We start from the raw sequence: 20,685 nt of genomic DNA, 5'->3' as shown, positions 1-20,685 counted from the left end.
GAAGAGTGCAAGCTTATACCCAGAGGAGTAATGACAGAAACAAGCATGGCAGAAATTTATGTAGGAAGCCAAAGAGAGAAAGATTCATACTATATTCCTTAACCTCCTAAGTGACACAGACATCCTAACCTCTTGGTACTTAAAGTTTACCATAGAAAAGAATAACAGTAGTGACCACGAAATGCTTTCAAAACTCTTGGAAGACAGCATTTAAGTACTACTGACTTATTTAGGCTGCTGCCTTTGCAAAGCGCATTCACAAGTGAAGGGAAAAAAATCCTCTGGTAAATATAAACTTTTTTTTTTTTGAATTCTTACACACTTTGGGAGCTCAAATGATTAAAAATACTCTAGTTTCCAGTGGCGATAAACATGAAACACACTTCCTGGTCATTTCACACAGAGGGTGGTGAGGCACTGGAACAGGCTGCCCAAGGAGGCTGTGGATGTCCCATCCCTGGAGGCATTCAAGGCCAGGGTTGGCCAGGATGTGGCTCTGGGCAGCCTGGGCTGCTGGTTGGTGACAGCAGGGGGTTGAAATTGTGGTCCTTTTCAACCCAGGCCATTCCATGATTCCTAAGTAACAGTTTACAAGAAATGGGTAATATGCAAGCTTGTACCTATGTACGTTCTCCCTGGTGAGGTCCACAGCAGCCTCTTCTTTATCCACAGCTAACACTCGGCTCTGGGACAGAAAAAACAAACAACAGTATTACAACACCACAGTTCCTGAGCAGACAAGCTCTGCCAGAAGAGACGCGCAAGATAAAACCTGCCAATTGACTGCTCACTCTTGGCTCCTCAAAGGAATAGCTCATCTCATGGCACTGATGGGATGACAAATCACTTCTAGTAAGGCAGCTAACATGACAGAAGGCACTCAGCAACAATGCCAGCATCCTACCAAAAGTGTCAGGCTTCTGACCAAATCAATTCAGCTGACAACAATGCAGTCATGCTGACTCATGGCACCTGCTACGTTCATAGCTCTGAAGTAGTGTGAGACTCAACACTCCAGCAAGCCAAAGGCTGAAGTGGACGCAAGTTAAAGATTGCATCCCTAGACTACTTCTTTTTAGTGTGGATGGAGTCCCTCCAATACTAACACAGCAGCTTGGGCAGAGGTTCTAGCATTTTCCATCTGTCAGGCAGACACCCTTTGCCTAGTTATCACTCTGCAGTCATTATACCACGTTCACGACACGTATTGACAGCGTGCACTTGACAGCGTCAACTATTTGAGAGTTCTCTGGTGTAAAGTATGCAATAGGACTACATGGTTAGAGATATGCTTGACCTTCTATCCTATCTTGGGAAAAGCACAAGCATAGGCCTGGCATGTTTTTGCTTTGCTTGACATTTTTTAAACACATGCTGCTAAGCATTTACATACAGAAAGCATGCTCGAAGTATACACTTTCCATCTGGTGATAATGGTGGCATGCAGTATAATGGACCATTGGGGGATTCATTTCACTGTGTGAAACTAGCATCCTCACACACACAAAGCTGACCCCGAACACAGAGGACAGAGTTGAAACAATAAATGAAATGCTGCTGGTGTTTTCTCTTGTTCCCTACTACCAACTTGTGTCTCAAACATTAAGACATCACAAAGAACATAAACTCTAGTTAGCTGTCTGTGTAGCTACCATTCACTCTATTCAGCCAAGGCTCTTTATTTCTCTGGGCAGTTTTGTTAGACAGCTGGGAAAGGACTATTATCAGTAACAGTGACAGACTGGCAGAATTGTTTAATCTGACAGGAAAGTAAAAAGCGTGAAGTACAGCTCAGAAAATCAGAGTAATTTCACTTTGAAGTCATGAAGCCCAACTATTAACTCCTGAGTCAACAGGAGAAGGCACCTACCTCTGTAACTAATACACCATGTCTCACTTTCTCTCAGAGGGAGGACTGTCCACAGCAATTCTTGCTCATGAGAAATTGACTTATGAGTAAGTCTGTACGTGATAAGATCTTGGCTTCATTTCTTTTTTCTTTTTACTTACCAATAGTATCTCATTAAGCCACAATATGTGTTTCATGCCACAATAACCAGAGGCAGGAACACCTTTGGCTACCGAGAGCTCTGTCCCCTTCCTGCTTTTTTTGCTCTGTCCAAAAGGTGGGGGCTGTTATCATGGAACAAAAGGCTTTGGAAAAATGGCTTGGCAGTTGAGGCAGTGTGACATCTGCTAATCATATTGATCCCAACTACTGATGCTTCTGTGAGAATCCCTCTTCTGTACTCATTTGGTCTTCAGTCTCACAAAGACAAGATCTATTGATTCACAGCAAGGTGATTTTAGAGATGACTGCCCCATAAATTTGACTATTAAGAGTGTGTACCGATGCCTCAGTCACTCATCCACGGCCCAGGATATGAGTTTAAACCAACCCTCACCACAGCTCCAATCTAATCAATAGTGATCAATAGTGAGTTGTGACAGCTGAAGAATGAGCTTCTTTCCTTCTGTCTTTATTTGCTTCTTTCCTTCTGTCTTTATTACTCCTGCAGACAGTTTGAGAAAGCAATTCCTAAATACTCTCTCTACCTAGAATGAACATACAGAGCCCGATTGTCAAAGACAGCAGCTGCTGAAGTAGCAGCTAAGTCCTGTCATGTCAAAGACACTTGCTTGGAAAGTCTCAGTGAAGTCCAGTAGAGCAGAACTATCCTTTCACAATGTTATTTGCTGTACCATGAGCATATTAAAAAGTTCACCTGTGGTATCTTGCATAGGAGACTCAGAGCAATTGCTCCAGAGCCACAGCCAATCTCCAGGATCACAGGAGATGGAACAGCAACCAGGAAGGCTGAATTCTTCGCCTTACATTTCCAAGATTCTTCCTCCACAACCAAAGAGATGAGGTCCTAAGAAAACAAAGATAAACATTGCTATGTCTTTTTGATAAGGGAACTGTTTTGACTTTGAGGAGCGAAGGAATTAAAATTTCTTGGGTCCATAGCCTAAAATGCACTTGTTTTGCTGATTTTTAAAATACAAGTGACAGTAACAGAGCTGACAAGAAGTCATTTAAGCTTCATCGCCCCCACAGGGTGCTTTGATGAGTATCCTGAGGATTTTGTTATGACTTCCCAGAGATCCTCTGAGGTCTTTTAGCACTAGGAAAAACAGTAACCGAACAGCTGGAGCACATTATCTTCTGTAACACCATTTTATTTACATCAAAATTCCAGCAATTAGTACTTGTAGGCTTCAAAATTTAATACTTCTAAACTTCTAAGTAATCTAGAGACAGCTATGCAGCTCTGAACAACATCTTAATCCAATCTGCAGATGAAAAGCAAAGGCAGAGAATTAAATGACCCACACGGTGAGTTCCCTGCATGGATTTCAGACTGTGGACTCCTACTACATTTTGTTGTTGCACAGAAAAAAAAAAAAGACTTTCATCCCTGCTTCTTGAGCCCTATGCACCTCTGCTGCCAATGTTTCTTCCCCGCCATTCATCTAGTTTTTAAATCTCTTGGCAACATCATGTGAAATCCAGCACAGCAAGAGAGGTCTTAAAGACACATAGTTCCCAGCTTTGAGACACTAGTTACTACAGACAGTACACGTGCCTCCCTCACAGCATGAACTTCTCTGGCTACTCATCGGAGAAAACTACAAGAGAAATGTAAATACCTTGGGTGCGTGAGCACTTGCTGAAACTGCTTATAACTCCCTGAGATCCTTGTTCTTTCATGGCACAACCATACAGAAAGAAATCAAGGCCTTACTGCCCGAGCTGCTCCCACAATGGCTAGGCTATTCACTTAAGAGATTTGCTCTTGAATCTCTCCTATAAATCCAGAAAGCGTAACAGGTCACAAAGAATTGGCTTGATTTTACCAACCAGTAAAATGAAAGACTTTATGAAGAAAATCATGGGCCTTCCTTTCACATATTCTTGGCATAAGCAGAAATATCTAAAACCAACATATCCTGACAAGTGAGTCAGCTTCTCCTTAGTACAGCAGTGACTTTTTCCAGGAGCTAAAGTCAGGTCTGCTTGTACATAAGGATATAAGCCCTTCTTTGGATATATCACCCAACGTGGGGTACAGTGAAACAGATGGTTTGTACACAGGCGTGGAGTCTTCATCAAGATAGCTGCTGCTATCAGTCGATCACCCTTCATGTCAGGCTGATTTGCATCTGTGGGATGTAGTGAGAAAGGCTGCAATCAGGTGTAAAAATATAAAGCTGGTGTAGATGAGCTTCTGTGGAAACATCCCCAGCAACAATCCCTGAGAGACATGGGCTGCTTTGTCAGATGGTATTTTTTTTTGAGACACGCACAAAACATGAATTACTCTTCAGTATAATAAAGTACTGTGCCCCTTCACAGAACTGCAACTTGCACTGCTTCACAGATCTAGATAAGAGATACGTGTGTTTAAACACTGTCCTGCCCTAGGAAAGCCAAGCAGCTTTGAAATGATTCTGCTTTTTAATAGAACCCTGTGCCTGAAAACACAAGCAGAAAAAAAAAAAAAAGATGTGGTTTATTTGAATATGTAGACACTCTGCATTTCTCCCAGTAACATTACTTCTTGTTAGATCAGCTCCTGAGCTGTTGCCATTTCCAGCCCATCTGCTTTGGGCTTCGCTTTTTTTGCAATAGTATGGCCCTGCCAACATTATCCTTTGGGGAGTCACTGGGTCTTTGACCTTCTTTGGGCTACTTTTCACAGCCACAGACTTTTGAAGCCTTTAGGGGGCTTTTTAGCAACAACCTTCTTCAGCTGTATTCATCATTTTCTTTCAAATTCCTGCAGTCATTGAGCCGGAACAAGTCAGGGATGCCCAGGTCTTTACTCACCAGATAACAACAGCCTTTGCTCTTCATCAGCCTGTGCCCTCTGCCTTCCAGAGCTCACAGCAATGAGTGCAATTGTGCTCCTACTTGAACCCAAGAGGGAAGGGGTAGCAGAGGGAGCTACACTGTGATCTCTCAGGGCTGCATCTTCACTGCACGGTTCAGCTTGGGGCCCAGCCCTGCTGGCAGATAAGAGGTGCCATACAGCAGTGCCCTGCCCTCATTACGATGCCTCAGAATCACATCTTCCTTGTCGCTGCTCCAGGATTCCTTTCCAGACAACTGTGGAGGAAGATATTCCCATAGGACTGCAGGATACTGTTGGGAGGACCACCAGCACTCAGATAAGATGGAAAAATAAACACCATATCTACCCACTTGCATGTAAAAGTGGCTTTTGCATTTCAGCTAGATGAATCAGTTTGAAAATACTTCTGAAAATGAGGACAGGCAAAGATTGCAACCACAGCAGGTGCTGATAATTCCAAGACCACAGAAAAGCCATTCTGCTTGGACACTGAATTGCTCTCAAACGCTGCTCATTTCTAGTCACTCTGAAGTATTTCCAGGAAACTCTGCACAGCTCAGAAGAACCATCCATCTCCCGGGTTGCTCACGGGGGGGCACAAGCTACTGATTACAAAATGTCCATATGTAACTTCCTCAAAGCAGAACTACTGTTAGCATTCATTAACTTCATTAGGGTTTATTATTAGCAATTTCAAGCTTGGAGTTATTATGGAATTTCTGCTTCACATGCTCCACAGTAAAAATAATTTGGGATCGCTTGCCAAAGAGAGCTCTGTTTAAATACAACTGACTTCAGCTTTTACCACATGTGTATTAAAAAAGGGATACTGATACAATTCCAGCATCTTATCCTCCCTGACTCCTTTGTCTTATTATCTTGGTTATTTCATATACTTTTCCAAAGCAATTTCCCTCACAAGAATTATGCTTATTGCAATAGTTTAAAATTAAAAGACTGTATTAAAAGTAATGCGACAAGCTAAGAAACTACTTCTTTTTTCAGCCATTAGTATCTCACTGCAGTCAAAGAGTTCAATAATTATGAAACTAAGTTATTTTATGAAATAAATTCAGCTGAGAACAAATAGAAGGTATTTGCTAACCAGCACATCAGGAAAAAGGAATGTTTTCCTGAACATTGATTTATTCAACATCGTATTAAATGTGTAACTATACATATATTAAAAAGAACACAAAATAATGTAGAGGAATAAGACATTTTAGAAATCTGCACTAACTGGCTGTGATACTAACTGTCCTTTCCTTGACTTACAGCTTTCACAAGAAAACCAAACTTCCCTAGCATCTGTAAAAGAACTGGGCAACCCAGCAACCACAGTGCAGAGCGGGAGTGAGCATGCTGCCATGGCCACCAGCTCTCCTTTACAGAAATCACAAGTACTGAGCTGTCCAGAGCTGTTTTATAAGTGTTCTTCAGGTGGTTTTGGTATTTTTCCATCTTCTATGAAGCAATTTAGTAAAAATCTGTGTTTCCTCAGCCCTCTAGAGATGTGACTTGAAATTGATGAACTACTTTGCGGAATGTCAAGAGATAAAGTACGTCTGGGCACACATCCCTGCACTCATATGTAGGGTACAAAACACCATATCAGACAGACACCCCTACTTCTGCACAGGAATCTGACTAGGGCCACATGTAGGGAAAAGCAACCAACAGGCAGAAGATGCTAAAAAGAAAAACTGGAACAACAACAGATGGCCAAAGGCTGCAGTCTTTGCTGCGTGGGATACACTACATCATCCCCAACTGAACAGTTTCAGACAGCAAACATCTGCCAACATAATGCCAACATTGTTTAAAACCATTTTAGCTTAGTCACCAGTTCCAAAGATTAAGATGAAACCAGAAATTCCAATGGGAAAAAAAAAAAAAAGAGAAATCATTTTGACAATCCAGCACATTAACTTTTGGAATACATTAGGTACGCTCTCCACAACCTGCCACCCTACACTTGAAATGGCAGGACAAAGGCCTACTTGCACTCACACCACTTTCAAGATTGAATACATCAGAGAACTATCCCTCACTACAGAAAAATACTCATTTTGATTAAAATACCAAAACAAACAGACTTCACTGATTTTATAGCATCTAAAACCTTGTAGCACCAGGTGCCTTGTCCCTGAAAAATACTGTAAAAAAAATAACAAAAAACAAACCAAGAAAGTGCTGTGTTAAGGAACAAATAGAATTGTACATTAAGAAAGTGTTTGAAAAAGGTGACCTGATTTCATATTTACCCACAGCACACCAACCACTGTGGAATTATTAAAATCCAAATTGTTGCTTACAGTATGTGTCACTGTCAGTAGCAACACAGTCCACATTGAAAGTCTTGCTAAGCAGTGCTACAGGTACTGACAGAAATATTTCTGTCCTAGAGCGTGGTACACACATGAGGGTATGACAGTGAACCACTGCTGTCCCTTGAAGCAAAGCTTAGTATGATTAGAACTGCCCCACAGCTGTCCTCTCCCCCAGAGCTTGCAGGACTGCCATGCACCTTTCTGGGGTACACCTTCAAGTGTCATCATGCTCTGAGGCCTTTGTCATCTGCTGCAGGTAGGCAGTACCTTGACAGCCTGAGCAACATGCTAGGCTCAGGAACAGGGCCAGCTTACAGCTCTGCACTTACCGGTGCGAATAAATCCCAGACTCTCTACACGTTGCAAATTTCTTCATATAGGAGAAAAAAAACAAACAAAAATAAAATCAAGAAAAAAATATCATGAAACAATGAACTTCTCCCACAGCTTCTATGATTTTGTGCAAATAATATTCAGGAGGGCACCCAGAGCACCAGCTACCTCCAGAAATTTTTGCATTCATGAGCGTGGTAAACTGGGTGCAAAGCAAAATATCTGGAAGGGTTTTTACAGTGCACTGGTCTGAAGGTGATGCAAGCATTCAGGATATATTGTTTCCAGGTGTATAAATGCTCTTGTTTAGCATGGAGTGGGGACAAGCTGGCAGTATCTAAGCATTATGTACCTTTGTCAGAAGAGTATTTAAAAAAATCTGTAGGGGAAAGGGAAGGGCATTCTCAAGAACGAGGAGAGTTCTGGTACTGAAAAGCAGAAGAGGATCTTGAAAGGACTAGAAGAAGCCCTTTACCTCCAGTTCCATACAGGGGACACAAATATTTGCTTCCTGTGCTACTTGATTTCCAGCACTCAGAGGTTCTCAAGCCTTTGCCTCTTTGCCAAGCCACTCACAGTCCACTCTCACCTCGCTGTTCCAGGAAGCCTTGCTTCACTGCCAGATTTGCCCTATGTTCACACTGTCATTTATTTGGTCCCCCCCCACATTTTTTCTGTTGAGCAAAATAAATGCAAAGCTTTGCCAACACCTCCAGCTTCCCATGAACCTCTGCCTCACCCTTCCACCCACAGCCCCACTCCCCCCCGCCCCCACTGCACACTCATGTTCTGACAGGTTCTTGGTATTACCTCCCTGTCCCTGCGGCCAGGTCTCTGGTTCACTGTATTTCTTGGAACCACAGCTGCACAAAGAAGCGCGAGGACAGCGTCTGCCAGCACCCAAACCACAGGCTGCACAGCTGCACAGCTCCAACCAGCAGACAGCGCAGGGCCAGGCAGCTTTCAGCACCGAGACACACAGGAGGATACAGCAGATTCTCGCTGCACAGCAGTGGCTGCAGAGCTGCACGGAGGTCCAGAGGCAAGGCGGGCATGCTGTGGGCCAACAGCAGCAAATGAGATATCTGATGTTTCTGTGAATAAAAGTGCAGGGCTAACAGAAACAGGATTGTGGGAGAAGGGGAAAAGGCAAGGATGGAGCTCACAAATTCACACCACATTCCCAGAAGCATCCTTTTTTCCTGCTCTATATACTCTTGGGAGAGCAGGGAAAACAAAGTCCCGTGGATTGGAGTCCAGGGGGGAGGGAGGCTTCAAATTCCCTGGTTAGCAAAGGGGAAAGCAAAAGGCCTATGAAAACCTCTGTAACCTCACTGCTGTCACATACTTCCTGGGAATGTTTTACTTATTTGTGTGCTTTCCAGAAACTTGTGTTCTCAGAATCCAGGACTTTCTGTAGAGCCTGATCTGATATTAACCAAATTACCCCTCCCCTCCTGTTTGCCCACTTGGCTGCCAATGAGCACATGACAAAACACCAGGAAGCCAAGCTGGAAATGTACCTCCATGGCAATGGCCACAGAAGATCATTGTCACACATCCTTTTTCCAGAACCAGGCCACTAAGCCAGCCCCAGATCAGAGGGCAGGCTGGTGCCCACAGCACTTGTATCCTGGGCTCTTTTGCTTGGCCCTGCAGCAGACTCAGCATCCAGACAGATGCTTTGCTTCAGCTTGCTTGTCCTAGCTTCGAAACTCCATTTACTTGGATGTCCAAGAGAAGCAAGGCAGGAGATGGGGACAAAACCAAATGGATTTGTCTTCGTATTCATGTGAGAGGCCCTTTGAGCCCCATTCATCCCATTCCAGACATTCTGTAGTTTGTTTGTCCAGCTCCAGCCCTAAATCTCACTTTAAGTGCTGATGAGCCACTCAGATGAAACCCTCTGAAACTGAGGTCCCTGCTGTACCACAAAAAGGTGGATGAAAAGCTCAAGATCTCATAGAGCTCTTTTAGGGCAAAAAGTATGAAGGCAATGATAATACTTATCACATTACAAAAGTCAATATAAGCTGACAGATCCGTGTGTGAGTTGGTGGGGGGGGAGGGCAAGGTGTGGAAGCTGTTGTTTTTCCCCCACAGATTTTTGATTTAGGTTTACATTTTTGAGTCTCCTGTGGAAATCACCAGGTTAGAAGCTATCTTCTGCTCTCCCACAGCCTTTTTTCTTGCATAGGAAGCCAGAAGAAACTACTGCCACAATCCCTCCTGGCCTTTTAGCCAGGAATAACTGTTCCATCCTTCATTTCCTTTAGAGCAAGAAATCTGTTCTGAGAAAAACATTCTGTCCTGATTTGAAGTAGCCAGCAAGAGAGGTACCAAGGTTCCAGCTCTGCAGTTTCAGTAGTTAATTACACTCTCTGCTGAAAACGTACACCTTTTCTTCTGTTTGCATTTATAGTCCTTGTTACACACTTGTCCACAAAACTAATGAGAGTTCTGCTTACAAATTTCTGCTCTCTGGGCCAGGTAATTAACCCTCAAGCTTATCTTTGATGAGCTAAATAGCCTTTCACAATAAGGCAGACTTTCTGTTAATCCACCTACTGGTCCTTCTCCTGACCTACTTTTCCAGTTCTTTCTCAACCAGTGGGTAATATAACCAGACAGCTTCTCTCCAGCCATCCCACTACTGCAGTACAGAAAGGAGACTTAACCCTGGTGCTGTACTTGGCAATCCCTTGGTAACACGTGCAAAGGTCGCATTGGCCTGCTGGGCAGCCCCCTGAAAACTGGTCATCCATTACCCAGCACAGCCTCACAGCTTTCTCCAAGCTCTTCAGCCAAAAGCTGCAGCTCTGCAACGAGGGGCAGGCTGCATTATTTCCCTCTCCATGTATGATCTTATTAAACACTCATGCTTAGCTCAAAGGGCAGTTCTGATTGCTTTGCAACAAACTGCTGCTATAATTTCCACTCCTTGGCATTTCTGCCACAGTCTTCTTTTTCAGGAAATACTATTTTCCTTTGACATACTTATAAAATATTACCTACCACATGAGCAAAATCTCACCATGGGAGGCCATGGAAATGCTACAACTTCTGTATGTTTGTTTACAGTTACGTTTTGATAGATTGCACTTAATTTTTGATCAATTAAATAATGTCCTATTCCATTTCTGTTCACTATACTTTATAGGTGTCTCTGGATATCTCATCTCAGGAAAGGACCCCAAATCATGAATAAGATGACACTATCCATCCTTTTCATTTCCCAAACCATGAAGCAAGAGATGGAAAGAAGCAGTTTTCCTCTGAAGAGTAAAGTGATCAGAAGCAAAACTATGAAAAACAAAAAAAACAAAAAAAAACCCAACCAAAGGGGTCTCCTGACTGCATGGCTGTGCTCACCACACACTGCGACCCTCTGAACTCTCTGAAATGTAACCATCTGTAACACAGAAATTAGGGAAACCACAGGTAACTGTGGATCAGGAAGCTTCCTTTTAGCACAAATTAAAATAGAAAATTGTGTGCATTCCTTTGCCACGTATCACCGGAGAAAGCCCCCACCTGGGGATCTGTAGATTTGCACATATGTGTCTGGAACTAAAAACCCTCCCTTCTCTCTACCCGACCTTCTTAAGAGGTTAATGATTATGCTTAGTGAGAATTTAGGTCAAACTTCATGAAAGGTTTCTTGGAGCAAATCTTTGCTTAAAGTGCTTTCACAGAACACCCCAGCACAATGACTGCCATTCAGATGACATGGGCAAAGTAAACAGCAGTGGTTTCAGTACCCTGAGCATGTTGGCACAGGAAGGAAGCGTCCTATCTCGAGAAACAAGTAAACTTAAAAATCACAGGTGGAAAAAGGATTGCTTAGCCAGTGACAGGAGAAAAACTATAAATGCTGTGGAGAGCGTGAACAGTTATTCCACGTGTTAACAGCACAAAGAGCTCTGCTATTGAAAGAGCAGGCAGCATCTGAAACAAAGAAAATGCTTTTCCCACTTAAAGTACAAAATTAGAACAATTCACTGCCAGATGATGCCGTGGAGGTTAGAAACACAGACAGACTAAAAAGAGGATTAATGGAGGACAGATCCAGATCCACTAGTGATTATGAAGCAGAATGGCCTCAAACCCAGCTTTGGCTAAGAACATCCCTTAACTGCTGACTGTCAAAACAAGGGGGATCCTTCTCTGTCTGCTTTTCCGTTGTAATTTTGTCCCCACCATCTGCCACAAGCCCCAGGATGACACAGTATTTTGAATTAGACCAATTTAATCTGACCCAGTAAACCTGTTTCTATGTCTCACATGATCTCCAGTAATCTCACAATCTTCCTGGATGACTATTGAAAAAAATGCCCAGCATGGAACAGATTTGGCATTTCTTCCCCTATAAGGTCTACCAGGTAAAACACACCTATTCAGCCTATAGCATGCTTCTCCACTTCCCTTCACAGGGAAGCTCACAGTCACCACAACAAAACCAAGATGGAAAAACGTACGCAGGGCCTGAGTTATGGTGCAATCACAACAGGTAAGAAAGTGCCACCCCCTGAGGGTCAGGGGGGCTGGTTGGCCTGTGAGAAAGAAACCTCACAAGCAGAGCTGGAGCTCTCCTCCCAGCAGCTTTCTTCCAGCAAATAAAAACCACGGTGTTCAAGAACATGGCTCTGCCCACACAGTGCCTGCAGGGGATGAAAGGAGACCATTTTTGTTTCCACTGAACAAACAAGCCTTCATCTGCTTTAAAAGACAGCGTGTGAGAGAGGAGGGGATCAGAACACGCCAGAAGCCACGCAGTAACGATTAGACGGAGCTGCCAGGAGCCTAAGGCTGCAGTGCCCCCTAGGGGTGCAGCACAGGTGAGCCACAGCCTGCGCGACCTTTGGAGAAATGCTGAACCCGGCTAACCCTCCTCAATGAAGTCACGGTGAAGATTGATTTTGCCTTTCTTCACCGAGGTAAAAAAAGGAATCGCCCAACCACGACTGGATGGATTCTTCTCTTTGTCTTATTTTTCCTCTAATCCACAAAGCTGCTGTGATGGTAACTCAGCTTGAGTTTTAGAAGGCCTCGCTCTGAAAAAAGGGCAGACTTCTGCACCAAAAGTCTCTGAACAGCATTGGGACAGAGATTCCTTGACACTGCAATAGTAAGTGCATAACTAGGACAACTCACAAGACAGCGCACAACCCCAAACTTTGGCCTGAGCACCCCTGCATGACAAAAGCTTGGCTCTGGTGACCCTGGGCACATCATGGAAGTCACCCAGCACCCCCTGCAGTCTTCACAGCCACAGCCCTGCTCACACCAGGACAGCAGATAGGATGTGGGGTTCCATGCACCACTGCAACCACACACAGTGCTCACAGCAGCGAGCCCAAAACTCTGTGCACAGAGGACCAGGTATGTGGAGGAAGGTGAGATTGTGGCTTGTGCAACAAAGCTCTCCCTCCAACGCAGTTTGTGTGTATTCACAGAGCTACCTATCAGCCCTGCAAGCAGTTTTGGCTCCTTGTCCCATCCCCACCCCAAATCCCACAGAACAGAAGGAGGAGAACCACACACGCTGACAAAAATACCCCCAGAGAAAGTAAATGGAAATGGGCTCAGCTACCCGTGAGCCCAAGGGACAAATTCCACATGGAACAAAACTAAACCAGACAGCTGAGCTTCTCTTCTCTCTTTGTTCATCTCTTTGTCCACAGGATGCAACCAGTGCTGGTAGTTTATGCCATATTGTGTTTGCCTTCACAGCTTTACCCACATGCCTAGAAGCTCATAGCCAGAGTCAGAATCCTTCTGTTTTAACCACAGGATAAAATATGCATAATGAAGATGCCTCTTCTTCCTTTCATTCTTCAAATTAGTAGGCAGAATCATTTGTAGGAGCTATGAAAACATAACGAGAAAGTGAATGTGGCAGATCTGGTATACCTACACTGCACAAGTCAATGTAAGGAGCTACATTTACTCAGCCAAAGGCAAGACGTACCACGTGGCTTGTGTGCGCAGTCATAAAGAAGCAACTTGAACCTGGGATACCAATGCTGATAGTTAACTGCTTTCTAAAGAACAAGATTCTAAAGAACAAGATATTATTTGATTAACAGTACCAGTACTAATAGCTGTAAGAATGCTGCAGACAAACTGAATAGAAAGAGGCAACTTCAATATTTTTGAGAGGAGGTTTTTCCATTACAGTTTCAAAGTCCAGTGAAGTCTGAAAAGTCTCAGCGAACAAAGCATGGGCAAATCCCCACCCAAACAATCACACACAGCTCTCAGTCAGAGAAGACCAATGTAAACAAAGGAAAGAATGTGGACGCTAGCTCTGTTTTGGGCAACTGGTTACACAGAGTACGTGGTTTCTGGAAGCAGCACATGCCCATGGCGGTGTCCTTCACCAGGTGCCAACAAATAACTGGATCTTGTTCACATGCTCTTCCTGTCTGAGAAAATTCCCCAGCATCAGATCACAAAAAAGCTCTCTCTCATGCAGCGCCAAGGGCTTGGGTCAAGTCTCAGGATTTGCTGTGATGTGAATACATTTTTCCTAAACAGAAAGATCAACACAGCAGATTTACAAGAGTCAACTGCAGACATTACCCAATGCTGTTACAGAAATCACAGAAGCATTCCTAAGCAAAACGTATCTATGAAATCTGAAGCAGAGCACAGAGTTCATCATAGCCTCACTATGCCTGTACAACGATAAGACAAAGCCCAGAAAAAAAGCAGTGAAGTCTAATCCTCCTGCTACTCCTTCCCATACTATACAGAGGCTTCACAGCTGCACCCACATCTTCTCCCATATGAAAGAAGGCAATGAACTTTCCAGCCCGCCCTCAAACCACCACCAGAGGTTTCAAGATCTCACTCCTACAGCTCTGACAAATGCAGTGTCAGCTCACACCCTCCAGGTAAATCTGGTAAATGAGATCAGTTTCTTTTTTTAGCACCAGGGCACAACACATCTCCCCACAATGGAATTCAGAGGTGTGAAAAACATTCAAGTGAAAGCTTCAGAAGCTCAGAGAACTGTGTCCAGAGAAAGAGAAACTCTGGGAAAAGGTTAGGTGGGATGCGTTTCCAAGGAGTGTAAAGAAGGAATGCAGCCACAGCTGGGCTGCTGAGAAGGCATGAGACAAAGTGGCCAGAGCACTGGTTACATGTAAGATTATCTTAACACAACTTTGAATTTAACAGCTCTGTTGGAAAGAGTTTGTGCTCACTTACATGGAGCAACATCAGGGAATCGTCCTGGCTGTGAACTTGCAGTTAGCTCTCCCAGTCCAGATGAAAGTAGTGGGACCATGCAAGCAGCTACTTTGAAAGCTCTCATCTTTAAACTCACTCTTTCATCATTTGGCACCTTCTGCTCAGGAGAAGAAACCTTGTAGCCTGGTTTAAGAGTGGCTGGTTTTAATTATATCTATATCACCATGAAAGTTTAAAACATTCCAGAACAGTTCAAGACTCTCCTCTACTTTTTGTTTTTCCATTTTTAAACAAACATCAACAGACAAAACTTCAGCTGACTCTGCTTTACACAGGCAAATCAAACCAGACAGCCTCCAGAGATCACTGCCAACCTCAACCATTCTGCACATCCATGAGAAGTTCCTGACACCAGAAAGAGCACGAGCAGCCAAAGCAAAGGTGCCATGCTGCTGCTGGAAACCAAACACATTTAGCTCTTCGATCAGAAGCCTGCTGGACTCCTAATGCATAGCACTTTCTCTGTTTTACAAGCCTCAGGACCAAGTGGCTCTTTCCCAGTGTGCTGTATCACCTTAAGAGAAGGCAGCAGCAGGAGCTGGGTGGAAACTTCAGTAGAAGAAAAGCCACCAGACCCAGGACCCATAGCCACTCTGCAAGCCTGGATCCACAGGCCTAGACTGCAAGCCTGCTTGTTCCAGCCCTTCCCGACCCTTTTATCTCTGTTTTGCTCCTTTTGAGCTCTTCTTCCACCTGGATTCTTTTTTCCATCCCTTCTCTCTTGCTACACTGCTCATTTCCTCCTGAATGTGCAGCCGTTCACTGCTCCCTACGAGAAAGGCCACATTTGCTCACTTTCCATTTCCAGATTATTGTCTGCTGATGCTGTTTGCTGAGGCAGAACTACTCTGTAAATTCAATTGCCAATGGAGCTTCATTCCTGAGCTATCATGAGTTTCTGGTCTTTCAAAACAAACGTACTAAAAAAGTACCTCCATATTAAGTATCATGACACATCAAATAAAGTTTTCCCACAAACACAAGGTTTGCGTTAAGCTGTTTATGCTAGATTTTTGGCCCCAGGGTACATGAAGGGGTTTAAAACACAAGATGTTACAGAGCGCTGCATTTTGACAGCACTGCCTTTCAGCAGAGATGCTTCTACCAAAATTCCACATATGAGCACCATTAGCAACATTCACAGGCATTAGCAGCCCCGGTTTCCACAGTACACAACAGGCTTTTGTTTGAAGCCTGGCACTGCATGGAGAGAACGAGAGCACAGTACCAGAGGAAGCCCGACAACAGATGGTTTGATTTGCAGAATGTTAAAGTTCTTTTTGGGTTTAGTGCTTATATTGCATTCAGGAATTAGTGGGCAGCCAGAGGCTGAAAATACTCTCTTGAATCAAACACAGCAGAAATACCATCAATAAGAACAATGCTAACTATCATCAGGCTCCAACTAGCAAAACCATTTCTTGAGCCGTTGTCTCCAGACTTCATCAGCACAGATCTGACTACTGCAAGGATAACCGTAAGTTAAAGCACGTTACTGAGAACATTGCCACTTTACCTCACAACCTTCACAGTAAGGAAATTTTCCCTAAATGCCTAGTCTCAGCTTCCCCTGGCTCACCTCCATGCTGTTCCCACCCTGTTGTTCCCATCCTGCCATCAGCTCCCTGGAACCTGGCACCTCCCTCTGCTTTCCCTCCTCAGGGAGCCATTGCCTCCTCTGGCTGCATTCAAGGACCTTACCATCCTTTTAAAACTGGAGAGTCCAGAATTGCACTGAGTATTCAAAGTAAGGTAGCACCAATACAGTGCTAAATACAGTGGGAGTATCACCTCCTTTTACCAGCTGAGCATGCTGTGCTTAATGCATTCAATACAGCATTCTTTATACAGCAAAAGGCTACTAGGACAGGAGCCATTTCTCTGATCATTTGTCTATCAGAATTCTAATTGGACAGGCTATGGTAATCATTCCATCTCCAAAAGTTAACTGCAAAAAAGAAAACCAATTGTCAGAAGAAAAACAAAAACAGCAAAGAAAAACAACTCTTAAAGAGCAGTAAACAAAGATCTGCTTACTAGGGTGCCCATGAGCTGAAAGCTAGGCTACTATTAGAGAAAGCATCACTATACGGTTCCTATGCTTTTTCCAAGTACACTAGGTGTATGGGGCTACTGAATCATGGCCTGAACCTTCGATTGATCATCTGAGGAGAGCAATGAGTCAGCCACGGGAGCACAGGTGAAGGCAATTCTTCTGCAGGAAGGGGTGGAGCCTGGCTGCACCTCTCCTAGACCCATTTAAGAGCTGACTGCCAGTGGGAAGGATCTCTCTCTGGAGATCTGCTCCATCAGGAGTTCATCTCGCGAGCCCAGGACAGGGTGAGTGACTTTCTCTCATTTCCTCCAATATAAATTATATTAGCCAAGCTCCTGGATATATATGTATACCATCTGTATATCCATTGATTAAACACCATTGATTAAACAACTACGCAAAATAAAGTTTTAATTTGAATGTATATGGTTACTGCTTCCACTTTTACAATTCACAATCACATTTAATTCCAGCCCAGATCAGAACCTACCCATGGGTCAGCCTAGGAAAGGAAACAACAGTTCCATTTCCAGAAATCACTGGGGAGTCAGCAGATGAGTAGCAGGTGCCATTTCTACCAGCCTGCGCTGTCTTAATCTGCATGCAGATAAATAAGCCCTCTGGAGTCCACCACCTTTTTTCCAGTAGTAGCTTTCTACTACACTGGACAACTCTGAGTAGCTAAAAATACAAAAATAAAGCGGCATGATATTCAAGGAGTCTTTACCAAAGCAGAAATAAGGAAAGCAAGCCTCAATGAAGGTGGATCTCTGTGCAATCAAAGAACATACTAGCTTGCAAAATCTCTTGCTCTGAGCCAGAAGGTAAAAGTTCACCAGCACCAGTTCCAGGTCACAAGCTTAGGATTCCCCGTTTTAGAAATCATCTGACCTTTTCATCACTATAATCCCACCAAGCACATTCATATCAATGTAGTATGCAGATTCAAAACCCTTCTATATTTCCTACTTTCATACCTCTGTTTCAGGACGAGGAATAAATACTGGAGGTCTCATCTTCAGATTCAGGTCCTGAAAGTCCCACTCACCAAGCACATATTGCACTGGCATTCTGTGTCAGGCAAAAACAAAAACACTTGAGGATTACTTTGTAACATAAAAAGCTCTCACTACCATGCTTACTTCATTGCTAACCACACAAGCCCTTTGATGGTGGACATCTAGACACCACTAAGGCTCCTAACTGCATGTGCAACACGCATGTGCATCTCCTTGCAAGCTCTGGTAGTTCCACTTCCACAGAACAAGCGCTGGACTGGGGGAACTAAAGGCCAGTCAACTCACTTCAAATCTGAAAAAACTAAGGGAGCAAATAATCCTGGAGATAATTTCCAAACATGTTAAGAACAGAATGGATTTACTAAGGTGAGGTCAATCCTGACCAGAGTCCTCTGTCCAGTGCTGAGCTCCTAACTGCAGGAAAGGCATGGATGTACTGGAGCAAATCCAACACAGTGCCATTAAGATGACTAAGGGATTGGAGCACCTGGTATACAAGAAGAGACTGAGAAAGCAGGGACAGATCTGGCTTGAGAATGAAAAGCTCAAGTGAGGTGGAAAATTCATCAGTAACTATATACATCTGGTGGAAGGGAGTAAAGAAGATAAAGTCAGACTTTTTTCAGTAAAATGTAAGCTGAAAGAAGAGAGGCAATAGGTACAGATTAAAATACAGAAAACTCCATTTAATCAAAGAACCACCCCCTTCTTCCCCACCCCTTTTTTCCCTCTTTTGGAGAAAACTCTCTCAAGAATGACAGTAAGATGATTCTCCCACCTTTCCAGTCGCTTGCAGCTCAGTTGCTGGATCTGCTCCTGCTGCACTGCTGTAAGCGGAGTGCAGAGTTTTTCGGAGCCCAAGCTCTGAAACTGAAGACAACATCACTTTAAAACCTGCCCACTTGTGCAACTTACATATTGTCTGCACCCTCCAGGCAGAGCCAGCACAACAACAAACACATACGGAGGGCACTCTTCAAAACCCCAAATGACAAGGAGAACCTATCTGCCTGTTTAACAAGAAACCTGTATGGCTGTAGTTTTGGTAGTTAAAGTGTAGGTAAGATAAAGAATCACTCCACCAAACAAGTCAGGCCACTGTATGGGGCTGCTGAATCACGGCCTGAACCTCTGATTGATCACCTGAGGCGAGCAATGAGTCAGCCACAGGAGCACAGGTGAAGGCAATTCACCTGCGGTGCAGGAAGGTGTGGAGCCTGGCTGCACGTCTCCTAGAGCCATTGAAGAGCTGACTGCTATTGGGGAAGGATCTCTCTGGAGATCCACTCTACTGGAGTCTATTTTGCAAGCCCAGGATAGGGTGTCTTTCTTTTCTTACTCCAATATAAAAATTACATCAGCCAAGCTCCTGGATATACATTATCTATATATTCATCGATTATACACTATACTATCTGTATATCCATTGATTATAGAGGCTGCTGTGCTGGTGTATATGTCATGGGTAACATTTCAGTCCCTGCAAAGAGAAGTATGTAAGAGATCCCAAGTACTTTACTTGCATTAATACACTATATCCCATGCTCTCTGCCCTCTGAGGGAGGGAAAAGCTGTTCTACCTCCTGTGAGATAAAAAGAAGGGTAAGGGGATTAGTCAAAAAAAAAAAAAAAAAAAAACACAAAGCAGGAGGCACACACAGATCTTACTCCTTTTCCATTACTTAACTGTCTTTGCTCCCAAGACAAATGACACAATATATTCACTGGATTCTCGTGCTTCAGGGATCCCATTCTTCTCAAACACCTTTTGCCAGAAGCTGACCACATCAGGGGCAGTCACCAGCCCAGGTCTTGCGCTGCAGCTCTGTCTCAAAGATGACTGCTTGGGACTGAGGTTAGGACTTTGACTAGGTCCCACTGACACATACTGAGGCAAAAGCCCCCAGAACCTCCTGAACAGCGAGGAGCTGAGGCATCTCATTGTTGCAAAGTCACTTCCTGGTTTCCACGTGGGTTCCTTGTTTCTGTCAGCTGACCTAATCCACGAAGAAGAGACTCGCACAACACTCAGTGTAGCCACAAGCCAGTGGGACTAAGGACCACCTGATCACAATCAGCAGATGCTCCTCAGGGCAGAACAAAAAGGTCACTTGCTTGCAGCTCTGCTGGCCTAGAAAGAAGAGGCAGAAGTACAACCTGAATGCCCAGAAGAAGCGGAAGACACAAGATCCCTTCTGAATGGAATGCAGGCTGCTGCCCGACCAACACCCACGGGTACAAAAACAGCTACTCGCACCCTAAGAGTAAGAAAGGATTAACCTAGCCTCCACGGGCAACCCTGAGACCACCCGGAGCTCGTGGCTGAGCAGAAGGGAGCGGGGCTGCAGGCACAGCCCTGCCGCGAGCTGCCGACAGTCCGCTCCAGCATCCCGGGCCGGCTCACTGCACGAAGTCCTGCACTCCCTCCTGGTTCCTCCTCTCCTGTTCCAAACTCCCACGTCTCAGGCTAGCAGGTACGCTCGCAAAGGCTAATTTCATAGGTCAGCAGCCTGCCGCGTTGTCCCATCGCCAGGCTGCAGACAAGAGGGAACCGCAGCAGCTCACAGAGTGAAACCAGAGGAAGAGAAACTCGGAAGACAGGGGCCGGGTCGGCTCCCAGAGGGCAACGCTGCAGCACGGAGCAACTGAAAAAAAACAGTCAGGCCTGTGGCTCGGGGCACCGTCACAGGAGAAAGACCAAAGGAATTAGCAGCAGTGCTGCCGGCAGAGCACAGAGAGAGCCTCCCGCAGCCGCTCTGCGCGCTGACCGACCCGAGGCCCGGCACGGCGCAGGTCCTCCCCTTAGCGAGCTGCCGCGGGCGGCAGGAGCG

General features: G+C 44.5%; 1 protein-coding gene across 12 annotated transcripts in view; it reads right to left on the bottom strand.

Moving 5' to 3' along the window:
- Positions 1–20,651, bottom strand: part of HEMK1 (HemK methyltransferase family member 1) — an 87,777-nt gene extending 67,126 nt beyond the window's left edge. For 2 of the 12 annotated variants that reach the window (XM_019619937.2, XM_031555484.1), the window contains exons 1-5: positions 19,542–20,645; positions 18,633–18,724; positions 17,813–17,906; positions 2,727–2,876; positions 621–685 (exon numbers count right to left, since the gene is read on the bottom strand). In XM_019619937.2, the coding sequence (XP_019475482.1) occupies positions 621–685; positions 2,727–2,876; positions 17,813–17,906; positions 18,633–18,724; positions 19,542–19,796 (656 nt within the window). In that variant the 5' untranslated portion in view covers positions 19,797–20,645. Of the gene's footprint in view, positions 1–620; positions 686–2,726; positions 2,877–17,812; positions 17,907–18,632; positions 18,725–19,541 lie in introns of all 12 variants that reach the window. The other 10 variants (XM_019619927.2, XM_019619928.2, XM_019619934.2 and 7 more) reach the window with 8 other exon arrangements.
- Positions 20,652–20,685: the final 34 nt, after the last annotated feature.

Source organism: Meleagris gallopavo, chromosome 14 (assembly GCF_000146605.3).
Source record: "Meleagris gallopavo isolate NT-WF06-2002-E0010 breed Aviagen turkey brand Nicholas breeding stock chromosome 14, Turkey_5.1, whole genome shotgun sequence".
Classification (NCBI taxonomy): Eukaryota; Metazoa; Chordata; class Aves; order Galliformes; family Phasianidae; genus Meleagris; species Meleagris gallopavo.
Note: the sequence above shows the minus strand (reverse complement) of the source record. Positions and strands in the feature narration are given on the sequence as shown.